This window comes from Patiria miniata, unplaced genomic scaffold, assembly GCF_015706575.1.
Source record: "Patiria miniata isolate m_02_andy unplaced genomic scaffold, ASM1570657v1 HiC_scaffold_2, whole genome shotgun sequence".
Lineage (NCBI taxonomy): Eukaryota > Metazoa > Echinodermata > Asteroidea > Valvatida > Asterinidae > Patiria > Patiria miniata.
This window is the reverse complement of record NW_024037058.1, coordinates 3,319,436-3,337,145: the sequence shown is the minus strand read 5'-3', so window position 1 is coordinate 3,337,145 and position 17,710 is coordinate 3,319,436. Positions and strand designations below refer to the sequence as shown.

The window sequence follows — 17,710 nt, the reverse complement described above, 5'->3', positions numbered from 1 at the left end:
ATGATCTCGGAAGCTGTAGGCCAACGCATTTGTGTTAATTCATGTGTTAAGTGATTGTGCCGTGTTGTTTCTGGAAGGAGTAAGTGTTTTCATTACAAACATCAGGGTTTTGATCCTAGTGACCCAATTTTCCAGGACTGCATTAAATTGATAAGCGGTCAGTGGAGACCCATTAAAGTGAAAACAGAGGGGGGAGTTGAAATATACCGGTATATACCCAGGTATGAGGGATGAGGTGATTTATAGCCATGCAAGGCTGTTGCTGATGTTTGTTACCAACTGACCAACCAACTAACAAAGAGACATGACAATTTGTTGAGCTGCTGTCCGCAGCTTAAAATTTCAGGTGAAATATAGTTTGTCTGAATTGAATGCAGGTTTTTTTCTCAAGGTCATGGGTCATGTACAATGACTGTTGATCAATGTCCATTCAGGTACAGCTACACATAGGTCCTACATGTACATAAACCTATGCCAGGGTCATGCACATGTCCTTCATAGGCCCACTGATGATAGCTGAAGTCAGCTGCCAACTGTGGCTGCGGCCATCACTGCAAGTCGGCAAACGGCACAGTTATTGTGCTTGTATTGATGCATGATTTGCACTGAGCCCAGGCTGCGATTAAATTGTATCAAGCCCATGATTTCCTCATTAGTTTGCCTACTCAGCCTTGTGGTTGCGAAGGCTTCGCTTCTACGGTAGCATTGTGTTTTAAGCAAATTTAATCCGATTACGTACAGTGACGCTAAAAACAAAGCAGTAAAATCAATGCACCCCCCTCCCCCCAAAAAAATGGCTGTTACATTTCAACGTTCTGTTTTTCAAAGAATATGCTCAGTATGATTGTTAATTATAGCAGAAAAAGAAATTCTACACTTCATGTCAGTGAAAAATCACCGTTATTGATGCTGATACGTCATTGGTAAAGCTGACCTATTCCAAATTTCAGCTCAATCTGTTTTTGCAAACGCTACATGTACAAAATGTAGTGTTACACCTTGAACCAGACTGGGACCGTGAGTGCATAAAAACGTGCAAAATTACTACTGACGTTTTTTTTACTCACCATTCGGCTAATTAATGCCCACACAACACATACATCAAAATGCTTAAGTTGCAAGCATGTCACCTGCGAAATTTGAGACCTTCAATCCAATTTTAAGGCAAGTTTTTGGCAGTTCAAAAACCATCCACGTCATTCTCCGTGCTCTAGAAATGGTTGTGTGATTCCCAAGGTATTCTGGGTCGGTGTAGGAAGAGCCTTGCAGCTTACTGTTTTTTAATCGATGGCAAAAAGAACATAGCGCCCTCTGTTAAAAAATGAAGCATTCTGCATTCACTCAGATCAACAAGAGGGCGCTGTTTTATCTACACGATGAAAATGTTTTAGCTGAGGAGTTTTTTTGCACAATGCATTGCAGTACACATCAACGTGATGTTTTGCGTTTGGATTTTGATAACTCCCTGCAAAATTAGAATTAAAAGCTGAAGTTTTGGTGATGCAATACTCACAACAGCAACTTTGCGAGGCAGAAGTTTCGGGGATTATTGAGGAAACTGTAGTGAGTAAGAAGCTTGCAAATTTGATTCACACTGGTTTTATTATGCAGCACAAACTTTTGCACGATATGGATACCTTAAGTTTTGGGACTCTCATACACAGTATTGAGAGTCCCAAATTTTCGGACTAACCTTGAACTATTGCCAAGGCAAATTTCACTGGACTAGGCTTTTCTGAGAAATTGCAGCTGACATGCTCATCAGGAATTCATGTGCAATGCTAGAGACAAAACTATGTTGTCTGCGAGATTGTTAGAGACCCTTAAAACCCAGCCTCCACAAAATAGTCCTTTTTCCCTCTTTTATCCCAACCCAGATTCCATTAAACATACCTCAGTCATTCACTGAGCTAATGATTGACTTGAAACGGAAGAAATGTTACTAAAATATGAGAAAAATTGATGATTTCGGTGGCTTTTTCAGAATAATTGAGGAATAATCTGAATAATGTTTGAATATTTTCCCATCTAAATTTGACTTTTTATGACATGTTAAATTGCTTTCTAATGGCTGTTAGATAACTGCAGGGTAAAATTATTGACATCCATATCGTCAGACCCCAAAGCTACGCGGTCCTTTTTCTACGCATTCTCCTTTAAATTGTGTGTGAATACGTGCGCGTGTTGCAAGTGTTTCCTGCGCAGATCATGGAGGGTCGAGGATATATGGAATTCTTTCCATATCTTTTACTAAACTAGACCCGTGAACGTGGCGTTGTATACAACGCCACGCGCTTCCCTCGGGTAAATACAAGCGAAAGCATTCTATCTTTTGATCCGCTACGTATAACCATGTAAAATTTTGCCCATAGGTGAATCACTTACTTGTTGGGCTTCCTGTGAATTTACGCGAGTGTTGGATCTGTCATTGCCAAGAAATTCGATGTAAAGTACAGTACAACTTTGTCACAATGAATGTTTTCAAAATGATCAGAAAATCAAAGACAGGCATGACACTCTGGTACCCCGATTGCCGCATGCGCAAAACGGTAGGAGTATCACCAGTGGGTACCCGACTAACCGTCTTACACGGCAGGATGACCATAATACCATGTAAAATTCTGCTAAATCTACTTCGAAAGTCTGCCAAATCACCCAGTATATATTGCTGTTCCATTGTGCAAGGGTTTGTTTCAGGGATCTTTCAAAAAATGAAGGTTTTTCAAACCAAATGTGCCATATTTCTCTAATCTTTTTCATTTTTCCTTCATCTTCATAATTCTGCCGAAAAAAATATTCTGCTGATTTTCTGTACAACTCATTTTTGTATGCAAATATTCTGTCAAATGTAGCCGAAATTCGGCTAGAACGGTCACTCCATCTTAGTAACCGCGGCTCACAATAGAGTGTTTTTACTATAGACTGAAGCGTGGCTATGTATATAGCCACGTTCACGGGTCTATTACTAAACATGCTAAAAATTCAAGAAAGCTGGCGCCGGCCAAACATCCACCTCCTTTAAAAAAGACACTGAAGAAAATTGCATTGTCATGATTGTTTAACAAAGAAAATTATGACTGTTACAATTAGGCCTACTTTACAAAAATTGAATGAAGAGAAGTCAGCTTTAGCCTTTAGGTTGCTGAAGTCATTTTGGAATAATAAAAACACACTCGACTCTAACTCGACCACAAATAAAGCGGGGCCCGTAACTACACAATCGCACAAACAACAGCCTGACAACCCACATATAAATCGTAATATGTAAACATAAGAAAAGTCTAGAGTGCGCCACATACAAAACGGGCTAGGCCCAATGCCTACACAGAATGACTGGACACCAAGGACCAATTCAGGTCTCACTCGCACGATTGTTTTGCAGCCTACTTGTCATGCATTATTCTAAATCAAACATATGCACATGAAGATACATTTAAGTGCCATTTTGACTTACAGATCTTTATGTGTAGAGAGTTAATATCGCCGAAGAAAATCCCTTTCGTCTACACGCGGTCTATGACAGCTCAGTGAATTGTGCAGCTTGACAATATTATTTCGCGCAAAACTCCCACAATGCACTATTCCGCACGATATCGACACGATATATCGATATGTTTGTATCGAAATTGCACCCATGGGTAAACGAACAAAACGTGATCGAATTTTGGCTTTTTTTTTTTTAATTTGAGCAATTTTTTTTTACTGTACAGTGTTTTGTTTTGTTTTTACTCTTATTTGAATAAACATTTTTTCGAGAAATTACTTCGGAAGGGGCGAACCGCGGGGGCTAAAGTGGGGCGGGGCAAATTATAATTCCTTAATCCTTATGTTGTAACTATCGTGTATTTTGTCATGGGGAAATCAGTTGATGTTGGAATGTTATCCTAGACCAATAGGCAATTTTGTATGATTATCCATGTTGTAAACCTGGGTGTTGTCAGAGTAAATGCATTGGGGGCACACCGAACCCGACCCGAGGGGGTCGCGTGCGAACTTCCGCTCGATCGTGTACTCAAAAAAAAAAAGCGCGGACAGCAGGCGCGGTTCTAGTAGAGCCAATATTTGGGGGGGGGGGGGGGGGGGGGGGGGGGGGCTAGCAGGTGGGATCCAGAATTTTTTCAGGGAGGCGTGCTGAAATATAGACCGGTTATCTTTTTCTGGACACTTACGCCTCTAAAAATCAATAGGTGGGGTGGGGGCGTGCCATATATTTTCAATGGGGAGTGCTGATAAAATACTACAATCATTAACTAAAAGTGTACAAAATGGCCGGCGCGGAGACCGTTCGCATGTTCGTCACATTCTTACATTTGGCCTAGACAAAATTTGGGGGGGCTAAAGCTACCCCAACCTCCTCCCCCCCCCCCCCCCCCCCATCGGAGGGGGTTATTGTTCCATTGGTGGCGCTATATACGTTCGGTGGATGTGACTACTGTCGCCCTTTATAGGTCATTTTTGTTGTGTTACCTGAATATATTTCCTAAGTTTAGTGTGAACTGTTGAATGGTATGCATACCACACTATTTATTTACTATACCCTCACTTTCATAAATGCGGCTTAAAGCATAAGAGCATGTTTCACTATATCACACATTTTTCATTATTCATCAGAGCAGACTGTACTTTTTATACGTACCGGTACTTCATTTCTCTACACATCAAAAAGCGGGGAGGAAGGTTTACTCCACTGTTTCCGGCCTCTTCGGTGTTCAAAACTGCGTGTTCAATAGTCAGAAGTATTTTCTGTACAATGGAAGGTCTTTATGGTAGTTTTCTCCGTGATGATAAAACACGTTTTGTTGGCGACTACAAAATTGGTTTGTCTAAATATTTTATAGGCTTATTTTAACTGTCCTTAGTAATAATTAAGGTAAGTTTTATACCAGTACAGCAAGAATTTAATGAGTTATCGCTCAAGCAACGCGCGGGTTGTTTCTGTGTGCTCAATCGTCAGGAGTTTTTTCTGTACACTTGGAGGACGTTTTTAAGGTAGGTTTTCTCCGTGATAATGAAAAAGGCGCTTTTTTGGTGACTGCAACATTGGTTTGTCTTAATACTTTATAGGTTTATTAAATATGTCCCTATCAATAATTAAAGGTAGTTTTAAACCAGTACGGCACGTATTTGATGAGTTATTGTTCAAGCAACTCGCGAGTTGTTTCTGCGTGCTCAATCGTCAGGAGTTTTTTCTACTCACTTGGACGTCTTTAAGGTAGGTTTTCTCGATGATGATTAAAAAAGGGTGTTTTTTTATTGGTGACTACAACATTGGTTTATCTTAATACTTTATAAGCTTATTAAACATGTCCCCAACAATAATTAAAACAAGTTTGAAACCAGTACGGAAAGTATTTGATGAGTTATCGTTCAAGCAACGCGCGGATTGTTTCTGCGTGTTCAATCGTCAGGAGTATTTTCTGTACAATGGGAGGTCTTTATGGTAGTTTTCTCCGTGGTGATAAAACGCGGGTTTTTTTGGGCGACTTCATCATTCGTTTGTCTGAATATTTTATAGGCTTATTTTAACTGTCCTGAGCAATAATTAAGGGAGGAGTTTTGAACCAGTACAGCAAGTATTTGAAGAGTTATCGCTCAAGCAAGGCGCGGGTTGTTTCTGCGTGCTCAATCGTCAGGAGTATTTTCTACACACTTGGACGTCTTTAAGCTAGTTTTTTCCATGATGATAAAAAAGGTTTTTTTTGTGACTACAACATTGGTTTATCTTAATACATGTCAGTGTTTCCCCTGCCCATTCAAACGTGAGGTGGCCCACCTCGCTACTTTCAGTGACCACCTCGCTCAATTTTTGCCAATATCACCACCTCGCTGTGAAGATTTACAATAAAGGTATATCAATTGAAAAAATATCATTTTGTGTAATATATGAGCGTTTTCCTTAAATACCTCCACGTATCAAGAACTCACAGTTTCGATGTGTTTTTGGAATCATCGCGCATTTCTGTGAGTGCTGCATTCTTTTCAGTTTGCAGACTGTTAATTTCATTTCAATCATCAATTTGAATTGTTACCACCTCGCTCAGTTCATTAGCCAGGGGAAACACTGATACATGTACTTTATAAGCTTATTAAACATGTCCCCAACAATAATTGAAGGAAGTTTGAAACCAGTACGGCAAGTATTTGATGAGTTATTGTTCAAGCAACGCGCGGGTTGTTTCTGCGATCTCAATCGTCAGGAGTATTTTCTACATACGTGGACGTCTTTAAGGTAGGTTTTCTCCATGATGATAAAAAAGGTGTGTTTTCTTTTGTGACTACAACATTGGATTATCTTAATACTTTATAAGCTTATTAAACATGTCCCCAGCAAAAATTAAAGGAAGTTTGAAACCAGTACGACAAGTATTTAATGAGTTATTATTTAAGCAACGCGTGCGTTGTTTCTGCGTGCTCAATTGTCAGGAGTATTTTCTGTACACTTGGACGTCTTTAAGGTAGGTTTTCTCCATGATGAAAAAGGATTTTTGTTGGTGACTACAACATTGGTTTGACTTAATATTTTATAAGCTTATTAAACATGTCCCCAACAATAATTAAGTTTTAAACCAGTACGACTGGTATTTGATGAATTATTGTTCAAGTAACGCGCGGGTTGTTTCTGCGTGTTCAATAGTCAGGAGTATTTTCTGTACAATGGGAGGTCTTTACGATAGTTTTCTCCGTGATGACAAAACACGTTTGTTTTGGTGACTACAACATTGTTTTGTCTGAACATTTTACAGGCTTATTAAACATGTCCCCAGCAATAATTAAGGGAAGTTGCAAACCATTACGATAGGTATTTACCGAGTTATTGTTCAAGCAACGCGCGGGTTGTTTCTGCGTGTTTAATAGTCAGGAGTATTTTCTGTACAATGGGAGGTCTTTATGGTAGTTTTCTCCGTGGTGATAAAACACGTTTGTTTTGGTGACTACAACATTGTTTTGTCTGAACATTTTACAGGCTTATTAAACATGTCAACAGCAATAATTAAGGGAAGTTGCAAACCATTACGATAGGTATTTACCGAGTTATTGTTCAAGCAACGCGTGGGTTGTTTCTGCGAGTTCAATAGTCGGGAGTATTTTCTGTACACTTCGCCGTCTTTAAGGTAGGTTTTCTCCATGATGATAAAAAAGGATATTTTTTTGGTGACTTCAACATTGGTTTGACTTAATACTTTGTAGGCTTATTAGACATGTCCCTAACAATAATTAAGGGAAGTTTCAAACCAGTACGACAGGTATTTGTTGAATTATTGTTCAAGCAACGCGCGGGTTGTTTCTGCGTGTTTAATAGTCAGGAGTATTTTCTGTACAATGGGAGGTCTTTATGGTAGTTTTCTCCGTGATGATAAAACACGTTTTGTTTGGTGACTACAACATTGGTTTGCCTGAATATTTTATAGGCTCATTTTAACTGTCCTCTGCAATAATTAAGGGAAGATTCAAACCAGTACAGCAAGTATTTAATGAGTTATTGTTCAAGCAACGCGTGCGTTGTTTCTGCGTGCTGCACTGTCAGGAGTATTTTCTGTACACTTGGACGTCTTTAAGGTAGGTTTTCTCGGTGATGATAAAAAGGAGGGGTTTTTTGGTGACTACAACATTGGCTTTATCTTAATATGTCATACTGCTTATTGAACATGTCCCGAACAATAATTAAGGGAAATTTCAAACCAGTACGACTGGTATTTGATGAGTTATTGTTCAAGCAACGCGCGGATTGTTTCTGCGTGTTCAATAGTCAGGAGTATTTTCTACATACTTTGACGTCATTAAGGTAGGGTTTCTCCGTAATGATAAAAAGGGTGGGTTTTTTTGGTGACTACAAGATTGGTTTGTCTTAATACTTTATAGGCTTATTACACGTCCCCAACATTAATTAAAACTTACATATAATCCCTACACCCGGTAATCCTCTCATCTATTGAATACCCTTTACAATGGATCCGCATTCCCTCCTCAAACCACCCCCCCCCCTCCCACAATTCCCCATAGAACGTGTACAAAAAGGGGGCAGGGCATTACCTATACTGCCCCACTGCACTTCAGGTGATACATGTACTGCAATATGTGAAAAAATAAGTAAAGTGGAAAAGAATTCCAACACAAGTGCAACAGTTTCGTTTGTTTGCCCCCCCCCCCCCGCCCTTTTTTTGGAGGGGAGGATTGAAATTGTTCGAATCCAGCATTGTGTATTGTAGTATTAAATATTTAGCAAATTGTGATGTATAATATGTCTAAAATTGCTAGAACAAAATTTTATTATATTTTTTAAAAGGGGAGCTGTCAAAGAAACATCATGGAGAGACAAGTCCTAAGCTTTAGATTGATACAGCATGAGATTTTTTTATTGCTTTATTTAAAATTGGACTACAGTCTGTACTCATTTCAAATTGTTAATTCAATGTACATCAATGTAACAAAGATTTGAAGAAATTTAATGAAATTAATAAAATGAATTAACACAGTTGTAATCAAGTTCATGTGTATGTATTTTTTTTGTTTTGCAAGTTTCGTAGACAAAGCACTTAGAATAAATTGAAATGTTTCATTTTTATACAAAATGGAAATTTGGAGGGAAAAAATAGTTCTGAAGCAGCAATGCCTGGCGTATGATTCAGTTAAAAATTATCAAAGCAGCTTTTAATGCATATTTAGTCCTTTTGATATTACAGCAGCCAAAATAGACCCCTCTCATAGACAGACATTTTCGTGGAAAAATTACAACTGCGTATCCACTGCCATCACGTGTGAGTGCGTGCAGTGTGCAAAATATTCTAAACACATATGCATGTTGCTCAAAATTTCTTCGGAATGTGGCGTAGCTGATGCGCGTCACAAAAATGTGACACCCAAAATACCAATGCACGTAGCGATCTCTAGGAAATGACGTCATTTGAGAGACCTATCCGGTTCGTAAGTGACATCGTTATACATGCGCGCGCACCACTGATTATTAGCACCCATTGTGGCTAAGCACTCAAGTTGCGTTAACTTCCGGTTCCATTCATGCTATACTAGACCGTGTGAAGTGAACATGGTTAAGTTGAGATGATGTCACACGGTAACACTAACGGGCCGAAAAGAATACCCAAGTACACCATGTATTCTATTCCACACGCACAGCTTAAGTGTGTTAAGACATCAGCGCGAACCAGAACAATGAAAGCTGACGTCACACTTCGGTACTCCATAGGAGGGTACCTAAATAGGATTAATCTGAAATCTTTTCTGATTTTTCTGAAGGAACATTGAAGATATCAGCATGCAGCACAAGAGGGCAGTATGACAACCATCTATCAACCCAAAAACTGCAGCTTTTGTCATACTGGGTTTTATGGTTGCATATCAGTAATAAACTGCCAACCATCGACCAGTGATACATACCTCCACTTCTAAAAATCAGCCAAAATACTCACAACTCTCCAAGGTGTTTCAAACACACATCCAATTAAAACTTATTTCATCATCTTTCAGTTTCTGTGTAATTTTGTTGAGGGGTTATCTGAGGACCCGTGGGAGAAAATTACATCCAAAGATGATCACCCCTAAAAAATAGACCTGAAGCCCATATTGCTATTTTGAAATATGATGCCTACTTTCAATAGCAAAATAGAGCAATTTTAGGGCCCAATTTCATCGACATTTCAAAGTCCTGTTAGCGGCCTTCCATCCTTCTTTTTTCTTACAAACCCTCAAGTTCATGGCCCACAAAATGCTCTAAAAGCAGAGAATTTGAGGGTATGCAAATCGTGATTTGACTGGAGTAGGCAATTTTGGGCCTACTTACTGCCCTGCGTAAAAAGCCTGCACTAACATTTAAGACCACGTCACATTATTTACAAAGGTGGATGTTGAGGTCATGTGACACAGACTGTCAGGGAACTGTTCTGTGATACAATGTACATTTGTGTAAATTGAAATATGGGTTGGTTTCTTAAGTATTGATGTTAACTGTACAATATTAGGAAATAACATGACTAAGATGAAACCAACAGGCATAATGTCACAGTGATACAGTCGACTTGTGGACAATAAAATTGAAATATTAAAAATACAGAATTGCGCACTGCAAAAAATAATTAACATGGCATATCGTGAATTGATTAAACATGTCACATCAACAGAAGGTTATCAAATATGGTTATCAATGTACATTTGATTATGATCTTATACAGTCTAAATTTAAAAAAAAAAAAAAAAAAGAAAGAAAGAAATACAAACTTAACGCTACTAAGAAGATCAAATTAAATGCATGTGTAATTGTTTTAATCAACAATGCTATGTACAAAGATACTACGATCCATTACACTCACCTGTGATGCATCTACAACACATTGTATACATGTATACAGTTGCAGTGAACTACAAATCTCAGTCGCGACAAATATTCTTACAAGGTCCATAACTAAACAGGACTGTATTTGTTCAATAGTTGCTTGTCTATCACACGGCAGTAAATTTGCCTTGCTTACTGGGAGTGAATCTCTTATGCAATGAACTACAGCTTGTCACAGATTCCTCATCTGATGAGGACATGTTTCTGAAGCGAGGTGAACGCCGCAAACTACTTGCCCAAGATGAGGTTGATGAGCTAGAGCAAGAAGAAGACTGACGACTCATCATACTGGAGTTTTGAAAGGAGCTACGCAGCATCTTACCTGATGGCTGATTGGCCGAAGCCTCTGAGAGAGGTCGTTTCAGTGAACTGCTGAAGAAAACAATGCAATTAACAAAATTTACTTATCAATTATATGTCCAGCAAGGGGTAGACATTATTCCCCTAAGCCAAAAAAGGGTGCTTTTTTTTTAGTACCACTTGGAGGCTAGTAGGAGACATAGATTGGTCATCTGGAAAAGGTGAAATGAACTTTGTTAGCTATGAAATGTCTGGTGGTTAGAAAGTTGATAAGATGGGATTAGAAAGTTGCTGACAAGTTCTTTGTGAGGAAAGAGCCGTTGGGGACGAGGTGGAAGCCACCAGGTTCTCTGTGTATGTGACTCCACACATGAAGTTCTCAGTGTAAGGATCCACACATGAAGTTCGCTCACATTACACCTGTGCTCCAAAATCTCCACTGGCTGCCAGTCTCTTATAGAATAATCTACAAGCTCATGTTAATCGTCTACAAAGCTCTCAATGGCAAAGCCCCCTCTTACATCACTGAACTCCTCTCATGATACAATCCACCACGCACGCTCCGATCAAGTAATAAATGTTTACTCCATGAACCCATATCACACCGCTCATGGGGGGATAGATCCTTTTCAGCAGCAGCACCTCGACTGTGGAACCAGCTACCACTACACATTAGGACATCTGATTCCATTCTCTCCTTCAAAGCATCCCTCAAAACACATCTGATGACTCTGGCTTTTGCTTAATGAATCTGGCTTTAAAAATTTCATTCCGTTTATTGTTTCTGAGCCAGGTGCATTCTGATCACGTGAGCGGCGTGGGCGTCGGTGTGCATTCGTCACATCTTTATGTTTACATCTGAATTGGAGATGCCCGACGATGTAGGCCGACGTTCATGTTGTTCACGTGGGAAGAATGCACCAAGACACCAACAGAGTGTATATGTTGTTTCTTATTTTAAAATTTGTAATTTGTTTTCTCTCTCTATTGGTATTATGTTTATTTTCTGAGTAAATTAGATTGATTGTGTTTATAGCGCCTTGAGCGCCTTAATAGGTGGATATGTGCGCTTTATAAATCTTCATTATTATTATTATGGGGCAAGCCGTGGTTGTTGTGAAGAAGGCCGTTTTCACCAAACATCCAGGAGAGACCAAGGGGGATAAAAGGAGCATGCTAAACAGAGAAAAGGAAGGTGACTTGGGGGAAAAATATTAGCAAATGACTAGCGCCCTCATGGAAATATGGCACATGTAGTAATGCTCCAGGGCTGCACAGTAGAATCTGCATTATTTTCTTCCAAGAACAAGCACCCTATCAGCATCAATCATAGGCACTGGAACCAATCTATTTGAAGACGGATCTGTTTCAGCACAAAAGCAAAGTAAAACAAGTAAAACCCTTGTTTCAGAGGGTTGCAGGTGCTCAAAATACAAAAACAGTAAAAATATAATATAAACACAGAAGATGGAAATCGGTTAGAAGAGAACAATTTAATTTATTGAATATCACAGGCAGTACATCTGTAATACAAGAAGTTAGAGTATTAAATACACGCAATACCTGAGAGTATTTGGATTTTCAAATCTAGGACACATTTCACTGCATAGGTTTTGCGAAGCCAAAGTCTGAATAATAATAATAATAATAATAATAATTTGGGAGGCTAATCATCCTTACTCGCAGCTGGTATGCTGAATTGCGAAGGACGCGGCTACAACATGGTCGGGCCGCTGGCACATGAAGGCGCCTATGGCTGCCGGCCACATCGACCCATATATGACCACGGAGCACAGCCTGAGATCGAAAGTGTTTGATTTTTCCGGAGGGAGGAAAACCGAAGGGCCCGGAGAAAAACCCTCGTGGCACAGGAGAGAACCAACACACAACTCTACTCACATGCGATCCGCGGCCAGGATTCGAACCGCGGTCACCTTGGTGAGAGGCGAGCGCTTTACGCACAAGCCACCCATGCCACCCAAATGAAAAGACTTTAATTCTGAACAGATTTGTTAAAATCTTTCGAGCAGATGTTTTCATTTATATGACAGTTCCTTCTGATAGGACAGGTTATAAGCTTACCCATTATTTTGTGTACTGCCCCTGGATCCACTATGCTGTCGGAGGGGCCTCCTTGGTTCCTCCTGTGTATTAGTCTGGGTTGTATGTCCCTTCAGACATATCAGATCCAGCAGGGTGTCAGTGGTGGATGTGACGTACGCAGTGCCTGGTGTCATACCATGACCAACAAGACGAGGACTGGCAAGATCCAGGAAGGTGTGTATACCAGGGCTACAAAGAAGAAGACGGACACAAGAGAAACGATCAGAGCCTGATTCCAACCAGCAAGCTGACCTTGTTCAGCTCGCTGGTCAATTGGTAAGACGTCTGCACTTGTAAGCAGGATGTTATAGGTTTGAGATCCACTTGATTTTTATTTTTCCATTCTTATTGCAAACCCTATGACAATACTGAGTATGCAGGGTTTCTGAAGGGTTGTCCTGTCAAATAATCTGTGACCAATACAAGCAAAGCAAGTTCAGTGTTCCAATTGCACAAAAGTATTTCATAGTTTTCTCTTCATGGAAATTTCAGATTTTAAATTTGGTATCTATCATCCCATACAGATCTGTGTGTGTTTATCTCCAGCATTTACCCGAAAGTCAAATAGGCAAATTTTGCATGTGCAATCAGATTGAACTTGGAAAAGATCTCTCTCAAATGACGTCACTGACGAAGGCCGAGTGGTAAGTGGGGCACAGACGCACTACATTTTCCGTGGTCCACGAGCGCGAGCGTGATAACGAATTCATCTTCAAGCAAACTTGACGCACTAAAAAGATTGAACACGCACGCTGTACACAAACCTTTCAGCGGTTATCCTATAACACGTGCGTGTTTGTATTGGAATAGCGCAATACGCGGAGTGCGGTATGGACCGTGGCCGTGCTACATGGTTATATGTAGCACGGCTTGTTGCCATGGATCGACCAATCAGGATCGAGGATTCAAGTTTACTTGAAGATAACACTATTTATTTCCCACTTAACTTGTGACTAGACATGAGCTCCTTACCTGTCCTGTTCCACGATTGGCTTAATTTCACACACCTCCATGGAGTTGAAGTGGGTAACATACAGGTAAGGGCCCCTGAACATGAATGCTAATGGTAGACGTGACCATTTCATGTCTTCAGGACGAGTACGCCGACCTTTGCCATCCACAAACACGCCAAACTCTGCAAGAGCAAACACAAATCAATTCAGTATTAATTTGAATATTTGTCTGAATCTTTACAAATTTCTAATTACTGTCTTCATTCAATTTTAACCAGTTCGCGTCGGAGGACGTGATAACATGCACTGGCTGTTTTTATACACAGGCACGGCTGGTGACGGGCTAAGACGTGATGATTGCCTAGACTCGCCTCGTGTCTTTTGTACACACACACAAAGTCTGTGAAGTTTGTGAAGGCAGACTGTGTGTTAATCTTGAATTGGCTGTTGTGCACGGCCTATTGTTGTCTGCAGTGCACACCCTGAGTATTGAAACATATAAGGTTTTGTCAATAAATATCATACAAATACTGATGAAATGACTCTTGTGAATCAGTATTTGTGGCATCTGCCTGAAGTTGGCGGGAAAATTTGCCTGTTGCGAAAATCGAAATTTTCAGCAAAAATAATCCCGGTGCAAAGGGGTTAAGGAGTTCAGAGGTTAATGTTGTCTTACCATGGAAGCAGAGTAGATATTCCTTAGGGAAGCCGTCTGGAGCAATCTGCACCACTGCTATTGGGAAGCTGTTGACTTGACTTGCTCCAAAGACGGCAAACGCCAGGGAAGTATCAGTAGAATCCAGAAACTCTGTCAGACATAGCAATCAAATCGACATGACGGATTGGATGCAGGGAATGACTCAAGATAGTCTCTCTGACTTGATATCGGGTTGGTCTCACACGTACAGTAGTAAACGCATTTTGTCTATAACTTTAAAGATGTACTGATTTGTTAATTTAGAATTCACCTAGGAAATATAAATTTGGGTTTATTGCTCTTTTTCTAGCCATACAAAAGTTAATCATTTTAAAAATAATTTTAAAAATAAACCACAACTGGAAACTGACTAGGTGCATTTTGATGTTTTACAAATAAAGGTACGTGTTCTTTCAGCAAAACGAAAACAATTCACATTTATCTCTATGAGAATTGTTCTCATTTTGCTGTGATCCGTGGACAGAACTTTCAAACGGTGTTTGTATTCAAAATTCCGTAACTTGAAGAGTACACGAGTGATTTGAATGATTCTTGTACTAAAAGAAAGCTACTTGATTGGGCTTTCATATCCTAGATTTTGAAAGTGCTACAAGCAAAACTTCATTCAAAAATTTGGCATGCCATTTGGCTTGCGTTTTTTTTTCTCAACCTGTATATATTCAATTTATGCTATTTATTTTACATAATTATTTATTCGAGATCGCCAATCTATCTGTGAGAATTAGGTTCCATTACGTGGCTTTTTTTTCAATGTAAATCATGTGTATATGTAAACTACATGAACTTCAATAGTAGTTTTGACAGGGGTTTAATGATCCATTTACATAGATGTCACTATTTTCCCTGATTAATATATGCAATAAACCATCTCAAAGCTAATGACCTTGATATACAAATGTGAAATATCTCACCATCGATTTGATATTGGTCTAGATCAATCTGATAGAAGCGATCAGTACCAGCAAGCAGGCTGCTTGGTGTAAACAACAAACAACTACAGGGTTCCGATGTATTGATCTCCTGCAGGACATAAACACAAAGAGCGTCATGAAACAATACCAATAGTACATATATAACAATTGTGGAGTTTTCGGTGGGCCACAAACTCACCATCTTCAAGGGAAGAGACACCCACAAGAGAAAATTTATAAACAGAAAGTAATGCATTGTTTGATGAAGCAAATTAAAAGTATAAACAACCCTCAGAAGATTCACATATGTTTAGTGTAACGTTTGGATTAACTTTTAGCCTGGTGGCTTAATTTGTAAATTTTGAGAAAATAGAGAAACACCTTTTTGGTATTGTAACTGTCTTCTGTTGCTTAAAATCAGAAAGGTGTGCCTGCAGGCACACTTCCCAAACTTTAATGATTGTTTTCTTTCAAACAATACCATTTCAGACATAATAAGTGCACAGGGTATTTGGGACCAGCACTATATTCCCTTGGAGCAAAGTTTTTCTCATCAAATTGGTAGAAACATTTTTGGGTAAATAAATGAAAAGGGGAAAATGTAGTGCATTTCAGTACAATCCCTGTACATTCCAAAAAATATCCAAACACTTAAAGGGAATATACAAACATTTGCAAACATCAAAAAACAAAACTACAAATTATCGCAAAATAACTTATTGGACTGTTTGTGAATGACAGCCTTTATCCTGTGAAATCATGCCACCTTGTGTGCTGACAATTTCAAGATAACTGGTATTTTTGTCTAAATTTCCAATGCAGATCGGCTGATCAGCGTTGGAAAAAAACTGGCTTTTTTCAAATACTGCTCCCAATTTATCATATGTAGTTTGTCCACATTTTCTTTGCAATCGATTACACACCTGTGAACCTTACAAATCCCCGACGTCTACAAATTGATCCGTTTCATCTTAAGTGGGGTCAGGGAACCCAACTACAATAACATTATTGTTTTTCTTGGTTTTTCAGCATCAATGGACTCAAAACTTAAAACAGTGTATTAACAATTTGCTATAAAACACCAACCCCCAAATCCATCCATTTCTGAAAATTACAGCAAAAGCAATACATTTTATTTCTTTGAAATGGGTAAATTCTAAGCCTGTTGCGGGTACCCGGGTACCCGCCCGCGGAGGCCAAGAACCGGTTCCATTTTATCGGGTCGGGTATCCGTAACCGAATTTATAAATTTCGACGCAACGTCCGAGACAAAAAAAACACAAGTACGTGCATTCAAATATCACCAACAGAAGATTTACAAAGTTCAGAGTGAGTTTACCGACGATTCCAAAACTCCATTTTGCGGTTTATATTTTGTTTTCAGTTTTATTTAGACTATCTTTGATGCGTCTCCAGAAGCCCGAAAGTGGCGAAACACGATAGTATCAACCCATTGTTTGTGTTTGTAATAAAGCTTCTTGTAGCCGCTAGCCAGGAAATCATATTCTTTGATGCGCCGTAGATGGCGGGTAGTACCCATAACAAGTCCGTAACCTAAGATTTACAAAGTTCAAAGTGAATTACCGATCATTCACTGAAAACTCCATCTTGCGGTTTTTAGTTTGTATTCAGTTTTGTTGACTATCTTTGAAGTTTGAATTGATGTGTCTCTCTCCAGAAGCACGAAAGTTGACCCATCATGTTTTTAATAAGTTTCTCGTAGCGGGCCGCCAGGAAATGATCTTCTTTGATGCACCGCAGATGGCGGAATAAACAAACGATACTAAGTGATTGACGTTTTAATTGCAGTCACGAACAATAAAAAAAGATGACAAAATGTAAGCCCAAGTTACTTTGTTGTGTCTGTGTGATTATTTCTTGTCCCTGACATTCCCTGTCTCATAACCTTGCTGTCCGGTGATCATCATGCCACGTTCAGGAAGTAGCCACGTTTGGTCACATTTTGAGAAAAAGTCAAAACTGTTTGTTAATTGTTTTTCTTTAACCCGATTTTTTCTGATGTACGATGTCTCAAAGCCTGAGAAAGTTTTAAGGGCATTTATAATTTCCTATGATCGAACAAAGTGTAGATAAAAAATATACCTTTAACAACAAATTATATAATAAAAGAAATAACCGCGGGTAAATATTTTCTGCGGAACTGGCCAATCTCAACGCACGTAAGAAGTGCAACTTGACTAGCGATTAGCGTAGTACAAGACGTATGCGCCGGGTCCCTATGATAAAGCACGACACCATTTGTGCACGTGCTTTCACTTACCGTTAGTACTGACTGCCGTGCCGGTGTAGCATGAATTTAGGTTTTATGAAATACGGACTCATTGGTGGTATTGCGCATGCTTATGCATAGATAATTAGG

At 39.4% G+C, this 17,710-nt stretch overlaps 2 protein-coding genes across 5 annotated transcripts in view; both read right to left on the bottom strand.

Moving 5' to 3' along the window:
• LOC119727017 (NAD(+) hydrolase SARM1-like) overlaps positions 1-3,564 on the bottom strand; it is a 33,883-nt gene extending 30,319 nt beyond the window's left edge. For both annotated transcript variants that reach the window (XM_038198900.1, XM_038198901.1), the window contains exon 1: positions 3,455-3,564. The gene's annotated coding sequence lies outside the window, so the exon portion shown is untranslated. The remainder of the gene's footprint in view (positions 1-3,454) is intronic.
• A 6,708-nt stretch (positions 3,565-10,272) lies between these two features.
• LOC119727016 (citron Rho-interacting kinase-like) overlaps positions 10,273-17,710 on the bottom strand; it is a 46,748-nt gene continuing 39,310 nt past the window's right edge. For 2 of the 3 annotated variants that reach the window (XM_038198897.1, XM_038198899.1), the window contains 5 exons: positions 15,331-15,439; positions 14,378-14,509; positions 13,721-13,883; positions 12,728-12,937; positions 10,273-10,717 (listed from right to left, as the gene is read on the bottom strand). In XM_038198897.1, the coding sequence (XP_038054825.1) occupies positions 10,453-10,717; positions 12,728-12,937; positions 13,721-13,883; positions 14,378-14,509; positions 15,331-15,439 (879 nt within the window). In that variant the 3' untranslated portion in view covers positions 10,273-10,452. The remainder of the gene's footprint in view (positions 10,718-12,727; positions 12,938-13,720; positions 13,884-14,377; positions 14,510-15,330; positions 15,440-17,710) is intronic. The other variant, XM_038198898.1, reaches the window with a different exon arrangement.